The 18,265-nt window shown below is 40.5% G+C and overlaps 1 protein-coding gene across 3 annotated transcripts in view; it reads left to right on the top strand.

The window, feature by feature from the left end:
• Positions 1–18,265, top strand: part of LOC115172949 (gamma-2-syntrophin-like) — a 75,273-nt gene that overhangs the window by 52,611 nt on the left and 4,397 nt on the right. For 2 of the 3 annotated variants that reach the window (XM_029730849.1, XM_029730851.1), the window contains 3 exons: positions 718–834; positions 2,742–2,813; positions 2,988–3,197. In XM_029730849.1, coding sequence (XP_029586709.1) covers positions 718–834; positions 2,742–2,813; positions 2,988–3,197 — 399 coding nt within the window. The remainder of the gene's footprint in view (positions 1–717; positions 835–2,741; positions 2,814–2,987; positions 3,198–18,265) is intronic. The other variant, XM_029730850.1, reaches the window with a different exon arrangement.

Genomic DNA, 18,265 nt, shown 5'->3' with positions numbered 1-18,265 from the left:
ATAACATCTCCATCTATAACTATATACATCTATCTACATCTAACATCTATAACTATCTACATCTATAGATATCTATAACTATCTACATCTATAGATATCTATAACTATCTACATCTATAGATGTCTATAAATATCTACATCTATCTAAATCTAACATCTATAACTATCTCCATCTATAATTATCTACAACTATAACGATCTACAACTATAACTTTCTACATTTACAACTATAACTATCTACAACTATAGATATCTATAACTATCTACATCTATAGATATCTATAACTATCTACAACTACAACTATCTACATCTATAACTATCTATAATTATCTACATCTACAACTAACTACATCTACAACTATCTACATCTATAATCATCTATAATTATCTACATCTATCTACAACTAACTACATCTACAACTATCTAAAACTGTCTACATCTATAACTATCTACATCTACAACTACCAACATCTATACTTATCTATTACTATAACTATCTACAACTATCTATATCTATAGCTATCTACATCTACAACTATCTACATCTACAACTATCTACATCTACAACTATCTATAACTTCAACTATCTATAACTATAACTATCTATAACTATCTACATCTGTAACTATCTTTAACCAAGACGTATCCACTCGTATGCAGGTTATTTACAAATAACAAAAAAAAGGCAAGAGAATGGATTACCTTGTTTCTGCAGATTGTCCACATGGGTTGGGTGTGTGAAAACCCTCAAGCTAATGATGCTGGTCCATCAAGTACCTTCAAGTTCCTGGCATTGAGAGGCCCTTCGCTCTACATCTTCAGGAGTCCTCCTGTATGAACCTCCCATTGATTTCCTCGTCATTCATTAACTGTTAAAACTTGTTTGGGATAGGGGTTCCACTAGCGGAATGTTTCCACAACATCCGGTGAAACTGCAGAGCGCAAAATAAAAAATATATATTTTTAAAATATTTAACTTTCATACATTCACAAGTGCAATACACCAAATTAAAGCCTAATTTCTTGTTAATCTAGCCACCATGTCAGATTTCAAAAAGGCTTTATGGCGAAAGCAAACCATGCTATTATCTGAGGACAGCACCCCATCAAACAAACACATGACAATCATAATTCAACCCGCCAGGCGTGACACAAAACTCAGAAATAACGATATAATTCCTGCCTTACCTTTGAAGATCTTCTTCTGTTTGCACTCCAATATGTCCCATAAACATCATAAATGGTCCTTTTGTTCGATAAATTCCGTCGTTATATCTCCAAAATGTCCATTTAGTTCCAACTCGCGCAACATGACTACAAAATATCTATGAAGTTACCTGTAATCTTGATCCAAACATTTTAAACAACTTTCCTAATACAACTTTAGGTATTTGTTAACGTAAATAATCGATAAAATTTAAGACGGGATAAACTGTGTTCAATATAGGACGAAAACAAAGTGGAGCGAGCTTTCAGGTCGCGCGCCCCAACCACAACAGTACACTAGACTCGACCCTCGTTCTGAACAGCAATACTTCTTCATTACTCAAAAGAAAAACATCAACCAATTTCTAAAGACTGTTGACATCCAGTGGAAACGATAGGAACTACAAGCAAGTGCCTTAGAAATGTAGATCCACATAGAAAACACTGTCACCTCAACAACAAAAAAATTCCTGGATGGTTTGTCCTCGGGGTTTCACCTGCCAAATAAGTTCTGTTATACTCACAGACATAATTGTAACAGTTTTAGAAATTTTAGAGTGTTTTCTATCCAAATCTACCAATTACATGCATATCCTAGCCTCTGGGCCTGAATAGCAGGCAGTGTACTTTGGGCACACTTTTCATCCGGACGTGAAAATACCATCCCCTATCCCAAACAGGTTTTAAAAGTCCAAAGACTAACAAGTTCAGCTTTTACTTAACCATGATAGCCCATACATTCTCTCTTCAGCTGGGAGCATGTCGGTGTGCTACATGATAGCCCGTACATTCTCTCTTCAGCTGGGAGCATGTTGGTGGGCTACATACAGTGTATAGTTATAGTGGTTATTCTGGACCTTTTTGACACATACTCTGAACAAAAATATAAAAGCAAAGATGCAACAATTTCAAAGATTTTGCTGAGTAATATTTCATATAAGGTACTAAGTCAATTGAAATAAATAAATTAGGTTCTAATCTATGGATTTCACATGACTGGGTAGGGGCGCAGCCATGGGTGGGCCTGAGAGGTCGTAGACTTGTCTAATAATCATGCTGTTTAATCAGCTTCTTGATATGCCACACCTGTCAGGTGGATGGATTATCTTGACAAAGGATTGAATGCTCACTAACAGGGATGTAAAGAGATTTATGCTCATCATGGGAGAGAAATAAGCATTTTCTTTTTACATCTGGAATCTTTTATTTCAGCTCATGAAACATGGGACCAACACTTTACATGTTGCGTTTGTATTTTTGTTCAGTATACTTTACAATTACATCATCTATATCTGAAATGAGTTTTGAGCTGTACCCCAAACCACCCACTAAACAAGTAATGAAACCATTTGTCTTCCCTAGTTATTTGGGTTAATAAGTTAATGCAGAGCTTCCAAATGCTGTTTATCAACCACACTGTATGTCGGCTTATTATGTTTCAGTGTATCTTACACAATGCCTATAAGATACTGTATGATTACATTTATAAAAACAAAAAATGCACATGCACTTTTGTCCCCCCTCCCACCTTAGGTTAGTGGAACAGACTGGGGACATGCTGAAACTATGTATACCCTCTATGAGGTTCTGTTAAAGGTTCACAAGGTATGTTCAACGTTCACATGCAGAACAAGATACCAGCACAAAATGTTACCCGGAATTTGAATTATGTGCCATGTCACTTGAACCATGTCTATGTTAGATCTACACATCTCAAGTTGAGAGTTTTGCTTCCAGTCAATAAAACTGGATGACGTTTCATGTTTGGATGTGTTGCAGCTATGTGTGACAGAGGACTGTTGGATCCAGGCCAAGTTCTACCTTGGCCTCCAGCAGGATGAGGATCTGCAGGACGGAGAGCCTTTCTGTTTCAGTATCCTGGTCGGCCACGGCCAGAGTCACACTTTCAGTGTGGACATGACCTCTGACCTCGCTGTGTGGGAGAAGTCCTTCCAAAGAGCCGTCTTCATGGAGGTGCAGAGAGTAGGGGTAAGTGGAACAGCAAATTAGGTTTGTTTGGCCATGATGTGATTCTCCCCGGAGTCAAAGGTTTTGGGGGTTCTTATAAATGGTGCTGAGATACTGTATGACTGACAGTTTACACATTTTGGAAAAAGATGAGCCATCATTGTGTTATCACACTTTTTAACTGCAGCAAATACGATGCCAACACATTACTTCAAGACATGCATTCAATTTGATAATGTGTTCCATTTAGTGGATTATTCTAGAATAGTACATAGGGCTCTATTTTAACAAGCCTAACGCAATGGTAAATCTAAGCACTGCTTCAGGTTGTGTATTTATGGTCATTTGTGTATTGCTTTGTAATCAACTCCAATTCCAATGTTAGTCCGAAACGGGACGTTCAGGTCTAAAATAATGTGGGCCTGCCTACAATACATAGATTAAAAGGGAATGTCGGCTCACTGTTTTCCTCCTCTCAAACTTTATATTTTAATTGAGCTTTGGTGATTAAGATTTATTTCCAAGCGGTCTCAGGAGCCAAGCCGTTTATCGACAGTCTTGACTACTTTGCAATTGCATTGGGTAGAAAAAATAAATAAAAATCCTTCATTGAGAGGAGAGGAGTCTATGCTTTGTTTTCAATCAAATAAAACAAAATGGGGAAAAACATATTTTTTTTCTGTTTCTAAATAAGAAGTATAAAGGCACTAAAAGCACATTTAGGCTACTCTTGTTCCATGCACATATGGGCAGTGTGCATCACGGCTGGATAGGCTGTGTTTCAGCTGTCAGAATTCATGACATAACCAACTGTGTTACCACTAAAACCAGATTTTTGTTGGTCTTAAATATCCATCTCAGAGCTGCCTGAAATTAACACTTTGGATCATGTTTTTAAGGACAAACCTCAAATATGTCCAACCCTCCCATCTCTAGCATTATGGTGATGACCTCTGTTATGGTAAAGTCTCTAGCATTATGGTGATGACCTCTGTTATGGTAAAGTCTCTAGCATTATGGTGATGACCTCTGTTATGGTAAAGTCTGCAGTATTATGGTGATGACCTCTCTTATGGTAAAGTCTGCAGCATTATGGTGATGACCTCTGTTATGGTAAAGTCTGCAGTATTATGGTGATGACCTCTGTTATGGTAAAGTCTGCAGTATTATGGTGATGACCTCTGTTATGGTAAAGTCTGTAGAATTATGGTGATGACCTCTGTTATGGTAAAGTCTGTAGAATTATGGTGATGACCTCTGTTATGGTAAAGTTTGCAGTATTATGGTGATGAGCTCTGTTATGGTAAAGTCTGCAGTATTATGGTGATGACCTCTGTTATGGTAAAGTCTGCAGTATTATGGTGATGACCTCTGTTATGGTAAAGTCTGCAGTATTATGGTGATGACCTCTGTTATAGTAAAGTCTGCAGTATTATGGTGATGACCTCTGTTATAGTAAAGTCTGCAGTATTATGGTGATGACCTCTGTTATGGTAAAGTCTGCAGTATTATGGTGATGACCTCTGTTATGGTAAAGTCTGCAGTATTATGGTGATGACCTCTGTTATGGTAAAGTCTGCAGTATTATGGTGATGACCTCTGTTATGGTAAAGTCTGCAGTATTATGGTGATGACCTCTGTTATGGTAAAGTCTGCAGTATTATGGTGATGACCTCTGTTATGGTAAAGTCTGCAGTATTATGGCGATGAGCTCTTGCAGAGAACGCATATTGCAGCACACCATGTTCAGGAAGTGAATAGATTACATATTTAACTGCTACTGGTCTTTTCGGGATTTAATATGAGTTTTATTTAACCTTTACCTGTATATGTGAAAGATTTGCTAAAGGTCAGACTGCATTAAATTACTAAATTAAATTACTAAACTCCTCATAATCAGCGCTTAACATGGACTGAAATAGTTGCCAGTACTCATGTTGGGTGCTGTTACTGTTTACATTTAGGGATCAGGAGCTCTACAATACTTTTGAATTAATATTCTGTAAGAGGGACAGAAGCTCCAGCAGTAGAACATATGAGGTGCCGCTGCTCAGCTCCGGTGAACTCCTGCCCGAGTGAAGAACTGCTCATAATCACAGCCAAAAGGTATACCCTCTTATACCTGCTACTGTTAACACAGTGAGCCTACTACTGTCAACACAGTGGGCCTGCTACTGTCAACACAGTGGGCCTGCTACTGTCAACACAGTGGGCCTACTACTGTCAACACAGTGGGCCTACTACTGTCAACACAGTGGGCCTACTACTGTCAACACAGTGGGCCTGCTACTGTCAACACAGTGGGCCTGCTACTGTCAACACAGTGAACCTGCTACTGTCAACACAGTGGGTCTGCTACTGTCAACACAGTGGGCCTTCTACTGTCAACACAGTGGGCCTGCTACTGTCAACACAGTGGGCCTGTTACTGTCAACACAGTAAACCTGCTACTGTCAACACAGTGGGCCTGCTACTGTCAACACAGTAAACCTGCTACTGTCAACACAGTGGGCCTTCTACTGTCAACACAGTGAACCTGCTACTGTCAACACAGTGGGCCTTCTACTGTCAACACAGTGGGCCTGCTACTGTCAACAGTGGGCCTGCTACTGTCAACACAGTGGGCCTGCTACTGTCAACACAGTGGGCCTGCTACTGTCAACACAGTGAACCTGCTACTGTCAACACAGTGGGCCTGCTACTGTCAACACAGTGGGCCTGCTACTGTCAACACAGTGGGCCTGCTACTGTCAACACAGTGGGCCTTCTACTGTCAACACAGTGAACCTGCTACTGTCAACACAGTGAACCTGCTACTGTCAACACAGTGGGCCTGCTACTGTCAACACAGTGAACCTGCTACTGTCAACACAGTGAACCTGCTACTGTCAACACAGTGAACTTTCTACTGTCAACACAGTGGTCCTGCTACTGTCAACACAGTGGGCCTGCTACTGTCAACACAGTGAGCCTACTACTGTCAACACAGTGGGCCTGTTACTGTCAACACAGTGGGCCTGCTACTGTCAACACAGTGGGCCTGCTACTGTCAACACAGTGGGCCTGCTACTGTCAACACAGTGGGCCTGCTACTGTCAACACAGTGGGCCTGCTACTGTCAACACAGTGGGCCTGCTACTGTCAACACAGTGGGCCTGCTACTGTCAACACAGTGGGCCTGCTACTGTCAACACAGTGGGCCTTCTACTGTCAACACAGTGAACCTGCTACTGTCAACACAGTGAGAGTGGTGTTATACTGTCAGCTGTATGTAGACTAGAGTGGTGTTGTACTGTCAGCTGTATGCAGACTAGAGTGGTGTTATACTATCAGCTGTATGCAGACTAGAGTGGTGTTGTACTGTCAGCTGTATGCAGACTAGAGTGGTGTTGTACTGTCAGCTGTATGTAGACTAGAGTGGTGTTGTACTGTCAGCTGACAAAAGTATCAATAGAGTATCTCTGATGCATATAGTTTATAACACCTTATATTTGAAAGGGATCTACAGGCAACATTCATAACACCTGACATGTATGTTTCATAACAACTTTATGAGCATTGCAGGATCCTTCATAATAACAGGCTTAGCACTGTACACATTGGACAATTGTCAAAACCTTCACAGATATGCTTCAGAATGAGATTTGATGTTTTCAGAATAACTATGCTCCCTTTTTTGAGCTCTTCTCTATTCATTCACTTGAACCAAGAGTCAAAAGTATGTTAGATGTCAAGTCAGGGCCTCATCGAATGGCCGGTAGGGTTCTGTATAATTCTCCTCTTCAAAAGCAGCCAACCAAAGTAAAAGGCTAAAACACAGTTAAGCTGGAGGGCTATGATGCTCAGAACCCTTAACTACAGACATGTATAAATAATACAGAGGAAAGAACCTGTCAGAAGAGATTTAAATCACTGCAGGGCTGAAATACATTTTAAGGGCAAAGTGTGAACCCACAAAATTCCATAATTTGGTTCTGCTCAAAAAAGGTTGGCCAGACGCAAGTTCTTAAAATTCATTGGCTGTTGAGAAAATACGTCTCTTTGAAGGCAAGTATAATCCCATTATGTTCTATAGAGTGGCTTGTTTGTTCATGGATAGTTCAGCATCGTGATTCCACAGGGCTCAATTAAGTTGCCACTTAATTCTGAGGACATTCATTCCATAGGCAAGTTCTTAGCTGTACCAGCAAAAAAAAATATTTAACATATAAACTGCAGAATGAAATAGGGAATGGCCTATCAAACAAAATGAAGCCCAATGAAATGAACATTCTCTCTTAATCTTTCATAGACTGAACCCTTGAAAGCAGGAACAGATGGTCATGTCCTGTGGTGCTGATGTATCCTGTACTTCAATTGGACTGGGACTTGTTGTTTATTGTAGAATACAAAATGGAGGATACAACATGAAAATGACATAGTGGACACTACAAAAGACATAGTGGTCCTGGTACACTATGAAGGACATAGTGAAGGACATAGTGTACTATGAAACACATACTTTATATAAAAGAATGATAATAAAAAGCTTTGGATCAACTTAAATTAAACGTTGGGCAAAAAGGCAAACTCGGCGCCATCATTCATTGAATCAGATGGCTCATTTCATCACAAAACAAACTGATATTGCCAACTACTTTAATGATTTTTTTAATTGGAAAGATTAGCAAACGTAGGCATGACAACAACAAATTCTGAACCTAGACATCCATGTATAACTGACCAAATTATGAAAAAGAGAACATTGTAATTTTAAATTCCGTAAAGTGAGTGTGGAAGAGGTGAAAAAATTATTGTTGTCCATCAACAACGACAAGCCACCTGGGTCTGACAACTTGGATGGAAGATTACTAAGGATGACAGGGGACAATATTGCCACTCCTATTTGCCATCTATTCAATCTAAGCCTGTAGGAAAGTGTGCTCTCAGGCCTGGAGGAAAGCAAAAGTAATTCCGCTAACCAAGAATAGCAAAGCACCCTTTACTGGCTCAAACGACTGACAAATCAGCCTGTTACCAACCCTTAGTAAACGTTTGGAAAAAAACATTTGTTTTACCAGATACAATGGTATTTCAGTGTAAACAAATTAACAGATTTTTCAGCACGCTTTTAGGGAATGTCAACATGTATGGCACACAAATGACTGATGATTTGCTGAAAGAAGAATCAGGCATTCCCCAGGACAGCTGTCTAGGCCCCTTACTTTTTTCCATTTTTTACTAATTACCTGCCACTGGCTCTAAAATAAAAGCCTGTGTGTCTATGTATGCTGGTAACTCAACACTATACATATCAGCTACCACAGCAAGTGAAATCACTGCAGCACTTAACAAAGAGCTGCAGTCAGTTTCAGAATGGGTGGCAAGAAATAAGTTAGGGACAGATAGAAATGTACAGAATGGTTACCTGGAGGAAAATGGGGGAGGGTCATGCTTTTTCAATTACAGTCAAGGGTAGGGTTAGGTATTTGAAGTGCATGTGCGGAGAAGCACAATCAATCAATTCATCAAATGTATTATTTACATCAGCCGAAGTCACAAAGTGCTTATACAGAAACCCAGCCTAAAACCCCAAACAGCAAGCAATGCAGATGTAGAAGCACGGTGGCTAGGAAAAACTCCCTAGAAAGGCAGGAACCTAGGAAGAAACCTATAGAGGAACCAGGCTCTGAGGGGTGGCCAGTCCTCTTCTGGCTGCGCCGGGTGGAGATTATAACAGTACATGGCTAAGATATTCAAACGTTCATAGATGACCAGCATAGTCAAATAATAATAATCACAGTGGTTGTAGAGGGTGCAACTGGTCAGCACATCAGGAGTAAATGTCAGTTGGCTAGAGACAGCAGGTGCGGTAGAGAGAGAGTCGAAAACAGGAGATCCGAGACAAGGTAGCACGTCCGGTGAACAGGTCAGGGTTAAATAGCCACAAGCAAAACAGTTGAAACTGGAGCAGCAACACGGCCAGGTGGACTAGGGACCTCAAGGAGTCATCATGCCAGGTTGCCCTGAGGTGTGGTCCCAGGGCTCAGGTCCTCCGGGAGGGGAGCGAGAGAATTAGAGGGAGCACACTTAAATTCACACAGGACACAGGATATAACATATATAACACTGACCCTAGCCCTCTGACACACAAACTATTGCAGCATAAATACTGGAGGCTGAGACAGGAGGGGTCGGGAGACACTGTGGCCCCGTCTGACGATACCCCCGGACAGAGCCAACCAGGCAGGATATAACCCCACCCACTTTGCCAAAGCACAGCCCACACACCACTAGAGGGATATCTTCAAACCACCAACTTACTACCCTGAACAAGGCTGAGTATAGCCAACAAAGATCTCCCCCACGGCACGAACCCGAGGTGGGCGCCAACCCGGACAGGAAAATCACGTCAGTTACTCAACCCATTCAAGTGACGCACCCCTTCTAGGGACGGTATGGTAGAGCACCAGTAAGCCAGTGACTCAGCCCCTGTAATAGGGTTAGAGGCAGAGAATCCCAGTGGAGAGAGGGGAACCAGCCAGGCAGAGACAGCAAGGGAAGTTTGTCGCTCCAGTGCCTTCACCTTCACCTTCACACCCCTGGGCCAGACTACACTCAATCATAGAAGATCATAGAATCACTGAAGAGATGAGTCTTCAATAAAGACTTAAAGGTTGAGACCGAGTCTGAGTCTCTCACATGGATAGGCAGACCATTCCATAGAAATGGAGCTCTATAGGAGAAAGCCCTGCCTCCAGCTGTTTGCTTAGAAATTCTAGGGACAGTAAGGAGGCCTGCATCTTGTGACCGTAGCGTATGTGTAGGTATGTACGTCAGGACCAAATTGGAAAGATAGGTGGGAGCAAGCCCATGTAACAGGAAGCCAGGCTAGCACTGGAGTAATATGATCAAATGTTTTGGTTCTAGTCACAATTCTAGCAGCCGTGTTTAGTGATTTATCCGGGTAGCCAGAAAGTAGAGCATTGCAGTAGTCTAATCTAGAAGTACAAAAGCATGGATTAGCTTTTCTGCATCATTTTTGGACGGAAAGTTTCAGATATTTGCAATCTTACGTAGATGGGAAAAAGCTGTCCTTGAAATAGTCTTGCTATGTTCGTCAAAAGAGAGATCAGGGTCCATAGTAACGCAAAGGTCCTTCAGTTTTATTTGAGACAACTGTACAATCATCAAGATTAATTGTCAGATTCAACAGGCGATCTCTTTGTTTCTTGGGACCTAGAACTTGCATCTCTGTTTTGTTCGAGTTTAAAAGTAGAACATTTGCCGCCATTCACTTCCTTATGTCTGAAACGCAGGCTCCCAGGGAGGGCAATTATGGGGATTCACCATGTTTCATTGAAATGTACAGCTGTGTATCGTCCGCGTAGCAGTGAACGTTAACATTATGTTTCTGAATGACATCACCAAGAGGTAAAATATATAGTGAAAACAATAGTGGTCCTAAAACGGAACCTTGAGGAACACTGAAATTGACAGTTGATTTGTCAGAGGATAAACCGTCCACAGAGACAAAGTTACATTTCTAAGATAGCTGCTGGGAAATAAATAAATAAAAATATGTAAATGTAAATAAATAAATAAAACTAGAGTGCATTACACCACAATGGATATTCCAACCTTGAGGCCTGGCCTGCTCTGCTCTTGCTAATCAAAAACTGTGTGCTGCCTAACCACAGGCTGTGCTTTTTAGTGCTACGATGGCAGTTCAGGAGGAAAGTCAAAGGTTTATTCTGAAAATAATTTTGGATTCGGCCTTGCGCGTGGACAAGCTTAGAGCCTACTGTATGTTCTGTTCAGTTGGAGAAGGAGAGTGCGAAGATGAGGAGGAGGACCGGAGGTCAACTTTGATCGCTTGCTACTACTATTATTGATTTTAATAAAAACAATATGTTTCTTTCCCATGATATATTTATCAGAGTTATTGACCTCACAATAATTCAGATTGAGTAATTTACATTGTGGTGCTGAAAGTAGAAATTCAAGTAGGCATATCTCATTTAAACAGTCTTCATTTTAATTAGACTTTACTAACAAGAGGGCTTTGTGTTGAGCCTATTTCTTCCTGTTTAAGAAATAAGAGGTAGACCTACGTCTTTGACAAACAAAATTAGGCTACAGGCTGCTATATCCATGTCGGTCAATTCCTCCACCCAGCATGCACTCTTTAAATAGCCTAACTCCATGTCAATTAAGGTAGAACCAAAACTCCAATTGAGGGGGTATGAGAGGGTATGCCATAGGCCTACCTTTTGTTAAAGTTAGAATTAGCTTAAGATTTTGAAGAAAATAAAATGGATCTGATTATATAAAGTGATCTATAACAGCGCTTTGGTCCTCGATGCTTTATGCTAGAAACAAACAGCAAAGTACCCTGGAAAGACGTGACTGATGCATTATGGGAATATCATTGTTGTATTTCCTTGATATTCAGAGGTGGAGCTACAACCTTCTATAGCCAAGGAGACAACATTTACATTTACATTTAAGTCATTTAGCAGACGATCTTATCCAGAGCGACTTACAAATTGGTGCATTCACCTTATGATAACCAGCGGAACAACCACTTTACAATAGTACATCTATATCTTTTTTGGGGGGGGGGGTTAGAAGGATTACTTAATCCTATCCCAGGTATTCCTTAAAGAGGTGGGGTTTCAGGTGTCTCCGGAAGGTGGTGATTGACTCCGCTGTCCTGGCGTCGTGAGGGAGCTTGTTCCACCATTGGGGTGCGAGAGCAGCGAACAGTTTTGACTGAGCTGAGCGGGAACTGTGCTTCCTCAGAGGTAGGGGGGCCAGCAGGCCAGAGGTGGATGAACGCAGTGCCCTTGTTTGGGTGTAGGGCCTGATCAGAGCCTGAAGGTACGGAGGTGCCGTTCCCCCAAAAACATTGACTTTGTTTGGGAAGTAATCTAATTCTGTCACTATCAATTGATTAAGCGATTCACTTTCTGTACAATAGAAGACGTTTAAACCCAGACAGCTTTTAGGGAAACACTTGGGATCTTCTCTCGTTGGGTTAAGCCACGGAAGAAGAGTAGCCATGCATTTTTCTGCATCGGTAGATCTACTCTGTCTGGGGTGGAAAGATAGGCCTAACTTTTGAAAGTACCATACTCAGATTCCTAATGATGTCTCAGATTTAATTATATCCCAATAGGGACAGTTTCGTTGCAAACAAGACACACCGATTTCGCATTATAGAAATATGATAAGATGAACACATAGGCCTATCTCTCTGTCCATTCTTAGCCTGTAATTTCAGTCATTTGTGTGGTATTAAAAAATGATTCCGTTTATAAAAAGGCCATTTTTTCTCAGACCAGCAAATACAATGATAGATTCATGCAATGCTTTTACTATAAAGGAGCTCTTTCTACGTCTACTCTTGTCCACGGTGGTCTGCAAACTCACAATCTTCTGGCCCCAGCCCTGTGCGCTATCAACATTTCTGCATTGACATGTAATTCTGACAGGACGAAGAACAGTATCTAAAACTGCATATCCCAAGCTCTGGTCTGTCCAAGAAGTGAGGGTAAACGGTACGCATGTTCTCTGCTATCCTCTTTGTTTTAATTATTATTTTGGGTATAGGGAGGGGGGTCACTTGGGTTTTTTCAAGCGTTCATGGAGGTTTAGGTCAAATATATTTTCCCTGTAAGCCTTATTATAAATAACATTCACTCCCTTAGTCCTAAAATTTCTAAAACTAAAAGCATTGAATTTGGGACAAATCATTCACTAAACCCTAAACCTCAACTAAATATTTTTTATGAATGGTCATGAAATTAAGTAAATTGAGGAGACTAAAATGCTTGGAGTAACCCTGGATTGTAAATTGTCATGGTCAAAACATATAGCTAAGACGGCAGGTAGCCTAGTGGTTAGTGGTTGGGCCAGTAACCGAAAGGTTGCTGGATCGAATCCCTGAGCAGACAAGGTAAAATCGTTCTGCCCCTGAGCAAGGCAGTTGGTTAGGGCAGCCCCCCGCACCTCTCTGATTCAGAGGGGTTGGGTTAAATGCAGACACATTTCCGTTGAAGGCATTCAGTTGTACAACTGACTAGGTATCATCCTTTCCCTAAGATGATGGAGAGGTCTGTCCATGATAAAGCGCTGCTCTGCCTTCTTAATAAGGCAGGCCCTAATATTGTCTTACCTGGACTACTGTCCAGATGTGTGGTCAAGTGCCACAAAGAGGGATTTAGGAAAATTACAATTGGCCCAGAACAGAGCAGCAGGGCTGGCCCTTAAATGTACAGGGAGAGCTAACATTAATAATTATATGCATGTAGAGGAGAGATTGAATTCATCACTACTTGTTTTTGAGAGAGGTATGGACATGCTGAATGCAGCTGTCTGTTTAAACTACTAGCACACAGCTCAGACACCCCATGCATACCCCACAAGACATGCCACCAGAGGTCTCTTCACAATCCCCAAGTACAGAACAGACTATGGGAGGCGCACAGCACTACATAGAGCCATGACTACATGGAACTCTATTCCACATCAAGTAACTGATACAAGCAGTAGAATCAGATAAACAAATATATAAAAATACACCTTATGGAACAGCGGGGACTGAATAGACACACACACACAATAACATGCGCACTATTCACTTACGTACACATGGTTTTTGTGTCGTACATATGTGGTAGTAGAGTAGTGGCCTGAGGGTACACACTTAATGTGTTGTGAAATCTGTTGTGAAATCTGTTATTTTAAGTGCTTTCAGAATGTGTTCATACCCCTTGACCTATTCCACATTTTGTTGTGTTACAGCCTGAATTGAAAATGTATTACATAGATTTCTCTCACCCATCTGCACATAATTCCCCATAATGGCAAAGTGAAATCGTGTTTTTACAAATTTTGTCAAATGTATTTCAAATGAAATACATAAAAATTGAATTTACATAAGTATTCACACCCCTGAGTCAATGCTTTGTAGAAGCACCTTTGGCAGCGATTACAGCTGTGAGTCTTTGTGGGTAAGTCTAAGAGCTGTGCACCTGGATTGTACAATATTTACCCATTATTCTTTTCAAAATTCTTCAAGTTCTGTCAAATTGGTTGTTTATCATTGCTAGACAACCATGTTAAGGTTTTGCCATATATTGGTAAGCAACTCCAGTGTAGATTCTGCCTCGTGTTTTAGGTTATTGTCCTGCTGAAAGAATGATTCATCTCCTAGTGTCTGGTGTAAAGCAGACTGGACCAGGGTTTCCTCTAGGAACCTGAATGCCTGAATGCTTGGCTCCATTCAGTATTTTTTTTATCCTGAAAAACTCCCCAGTCCTTAATGATTACAAGCATACCTATAACATGATGCAGCCACCACTATGCTTGAAAATATGGAGAGTGGAACTCAGTAATGTGTTGAATTGGACTTGCCCCAAACATAACACTTTGTATTCAGGACAAAAAGTGCATTACTTTGCCACATGATTTGCAGTATTACTTTAGTGCCTTGTTAGAATATTTGTATTCTGTATAGGCTTCCTTCTTTTCACTCTCTTAATTAGGTTAGTATTGTGGAGTAACTACAATGTTGTTGATCCATACTCAGTTTTCCCACTCTAACTGTTTTAATGTCACAATTGTATGTGTGGGGTACAGAGATATGAGGTAGTCATTCAAAAATCATGTTAAACACTATTATTGCACAGAGTGAGTCCATGTAACTTATGTGACTTGTTAACTTCTATGGACTAGTCCCACCTGCGGGACACACTATTCAACAGCCAGTGAAATAGCATGGCGCGAAATACAAAAATCTCATAATTTCCTTTTCTCAAACAATCAACTATTTTACACCATTTTAAAGATACACTTCTCGTTAATCTAACCACATTGTCCGATTTCAAAAAGGCTTTACGGCGAAAACATAAAATTTGATTATGTTAGGACATAAACTTCACAAGAAAAACCACACAGCCATTTTCCAAGCAAGGACATGCATCACAAAAAACAAAAAACAGCTAAAATAAAAAACAGCTAAAATATTCACTAACCTTTGATGATCTTCATCAGATGGCACTCATAGGACTTCATGTTACACAATACATGTATGTTTTGCTCGATAAAGTTCATATTTATATCCAAAAACCCCATTTTACATTGGCGCGTGATGTTCAGAAAATGCATTCCCACCAAAACTGCCGGTGAATGAGCACATCAATTTACAAAAATACTCATCATAAACGTTGATAAAATTTACAACAGTTATTGAAAGAATTATAGATATACTTCTCCTTAATGCAACCGCTGTGTCAGATTTTAAAATAGCTTTACGGAGAAAGCACATTTTTCAATATTCTGAGTACATAGCTCAACCATCAAAGCAAGCTATACAGATACCCGCCAAGTTCTGGGGTCAACTAAACTCAGAATTAGTATTATAAATATACTCTTACCTTTGCTGATCTTCGTCAGAATGCACTCCCAGGACTCCTACTTCCACAAGATATGTTATTTTTGTTTGAAATACTCCATATTTATGTCCAAACACCTCCGTTTTGTTCGTGCGTTCAGATCACTATCCAAAGGCATAATGCGCAAGCGTAAATCCAGACACGAAAAGTCATAGTTCCATTATCGTTCGTAGAAACATGTCAAACGTTGTTTACAATCAATCCTTAGGGTCTTTTTAACATAAAACATCGATAATATTCCAACCGGACAATAGCGTATTCATTACAGAGGAAAAAGAAGGAGCGGCGCGCCAAATGTGCCTGCGCATTAAACAACTCACTGGTCCCAGGCAGTCCACTCATTGACTGAGCTCCTATTTTCTGCCCAGTAACAGGAGAAGGATGAAAGACATTTCTAAAGGCTGTTGACAGCCAATGGAAGCCTTAGGAAGTGCAACATGACCCCACAGACACTGTAGTTTCGATAGGGATTCAAAAGAAGAACTACAATTCTCAGATTTCCCACTTCCTGGTTGGATTTTTCTCAGGTTTTTGCCTGCCATATGAGTTTTGTTATACTCACAGACATCATTCAAAAAGTTTTAGAAACTTCAGTGTTTTCTATCCAAATCTACTAATAATATGCAAATATTTGACTCTGGGCCCAAGTATTAGGCAGTTTACTCTGGGCACGCTTTTCATCTGAAAATGAAAATACTGCCCCCTATAACTTAAAAAGTTAAGCAATTTCTACTCCTGAACTCGTTCAGGCTTTCCATAACAAAGGGGTTGAATACTTATTGATTCAAGACATGTCATAATTTTTAATGAATGTGTAAAAATTTAAACAGTGACACAAAATCTAAATTTAATCCATTTCAAATTATGGCTGTAAACACAACCAAAATGTGGAAAAAGTGAAGCAGTCTGAATACTTTCTGAAGGCACTGTAACTGCCTTCATTTTGCTGGACCCCAGGAAGAGTAGCTGCTGCCTTGGCAGGAACTAATGGAGAACTAATGGCTGCTGCCTTGGCAGGAACTAATGGGGATCCATAATAAATACAAATAGTGTTGTTTTTTTTACACTACGAAGGACATAGGGGGACAAGTTAAATCTCCAAAATGATCAAGCATTGTTGTCCATGTCTCCATAGAAACAAATAGACGATCTGTATTCTCTGAGGGAGCCTAGTCTGAACATTATCCTGAGGTGTTAACAGCTGATACAGTGAGCCTAGTTTGAACATTATCCTGCTTTAAATAAACTTTAAATAAACATTAGTGAGGACAAACCTAACTGGACTGTTTGTCCGTCAATTTTACTCATTTTATTTTGTATGGGGCTAGGTGTTGGTGTTTTCTCATCAAACTTGGACAGGGTCATACTATTTGTTTATTTGTTCATTCATTGTATAATGTTACGGTTAGCGTATAATGTTACGCTAACCGTAACTGTGGTATGGAAATTTCCTGAAACCAGTACATGTCGTATTATCCCAATCCCTGTTTTGGAAAGTCTCCAATTAGCAATGTGTAGTCTCTATTTACCATGTTACAGCAACCTCTCACACAACGTGACTAAGTAAATCTGTCCTCATGCAGGTTTCTTTTCATGGCAACTCAATTTCAGGTTGGAGAATCATTTTTTTTTTTAACATCAGGACACTCTGGGGCTGTAGAGTCCCACTGCATTCACTACTCACTGTAGTAAATGATTGAAAACAGCAGGCTCCCACCAGGCTCATGAGATGGGGGGAACAAGCAGTACCTGAAACTCACAAGAAAAAGTGTCTGAAACACTAAGGAGAAGTAGGCATCCTGGTGTCTTTAGACTGGTCACTAAGGAGCCTCCTGGTGTCTTTAGACTGGTCACTAAGCAGCATCCTGGTGTCTTTAGACTGGTCACTAAGCAGCATCCTGGTGTCTTTAGACTGGTCACTAAGCAGCCTCCTGGTGTCTTTAGACTGGTCACTAAGCAGCCTCCTGGTGTCTTTAGACTGGTCACTAAGCAGCATCCTGGTGTCTTTAGACTGGTCACTAAGCAGCCTCCTGGTGTCTTTAGACTGGTCACTAAGCAGCCTCCTGGTGTCTTTAGACTGATTAAATTCTGTTTGTGTGGCCTTCATTAGCTGAAGAACTGAACCATGAAGGATAGCGATGCTTCACAGAGCCACAACACAGAGCCACAACACAGAGCCACAACACAGAGCCACAACACAGAGCCACAACACAGAGCCACAACACAGAGCCACAAGCATTAGTTCCAGTATGAGCTACATTGAGCACAGATGACAATTCAATGTCTAATTTGGATATACATTTGGTTGAGTTATCAACTCATGTGACTTCAACGTGAAATCAACAAAACATTTCACCATGTCATTGGATTTAGATTAAAAATTGTGTAAAAAAAAAAAAAAAAAAAAGGAAATGCCTTAATGGTGATTACTTTTTGCAAATCCAATCAGTTTTCCAGGTTGATTCAACATCAGATTTTTTTCTGGTTGAAATGACGTGGGAAATGAGGTTGATTCAACCAGTTTTGTTTTTTTGCCCAGTGGGTCCTCACACATCACTGCTTTCAATAAGACTGTGAAAAGCATTGTGTCACACATTTGGTTGTTCATGTTAAGGCAGTAAATGGAAGGCTACGAGGCAGCCACAGATA

Source organism: Salmo trutta, chromosome 33 (genome assembly GCF_901001165.1).
Source record: "Salmo trutta chromosome 33, fSalTru1.1, whole genome shotgun sequence".
Taxonomy (NCBI): domain Eukaryota; kingdom Metazoa; phylum Chordata; class Actinopteri; order Salmoniformes; family Salmonidae; genus Salmo; species Salmo trutta.
The sequence above is the reverse complement of the archived record's forward strand: the minus strand, read 5'-3'. Positions and strand labels throughout refer to the sequence as shown.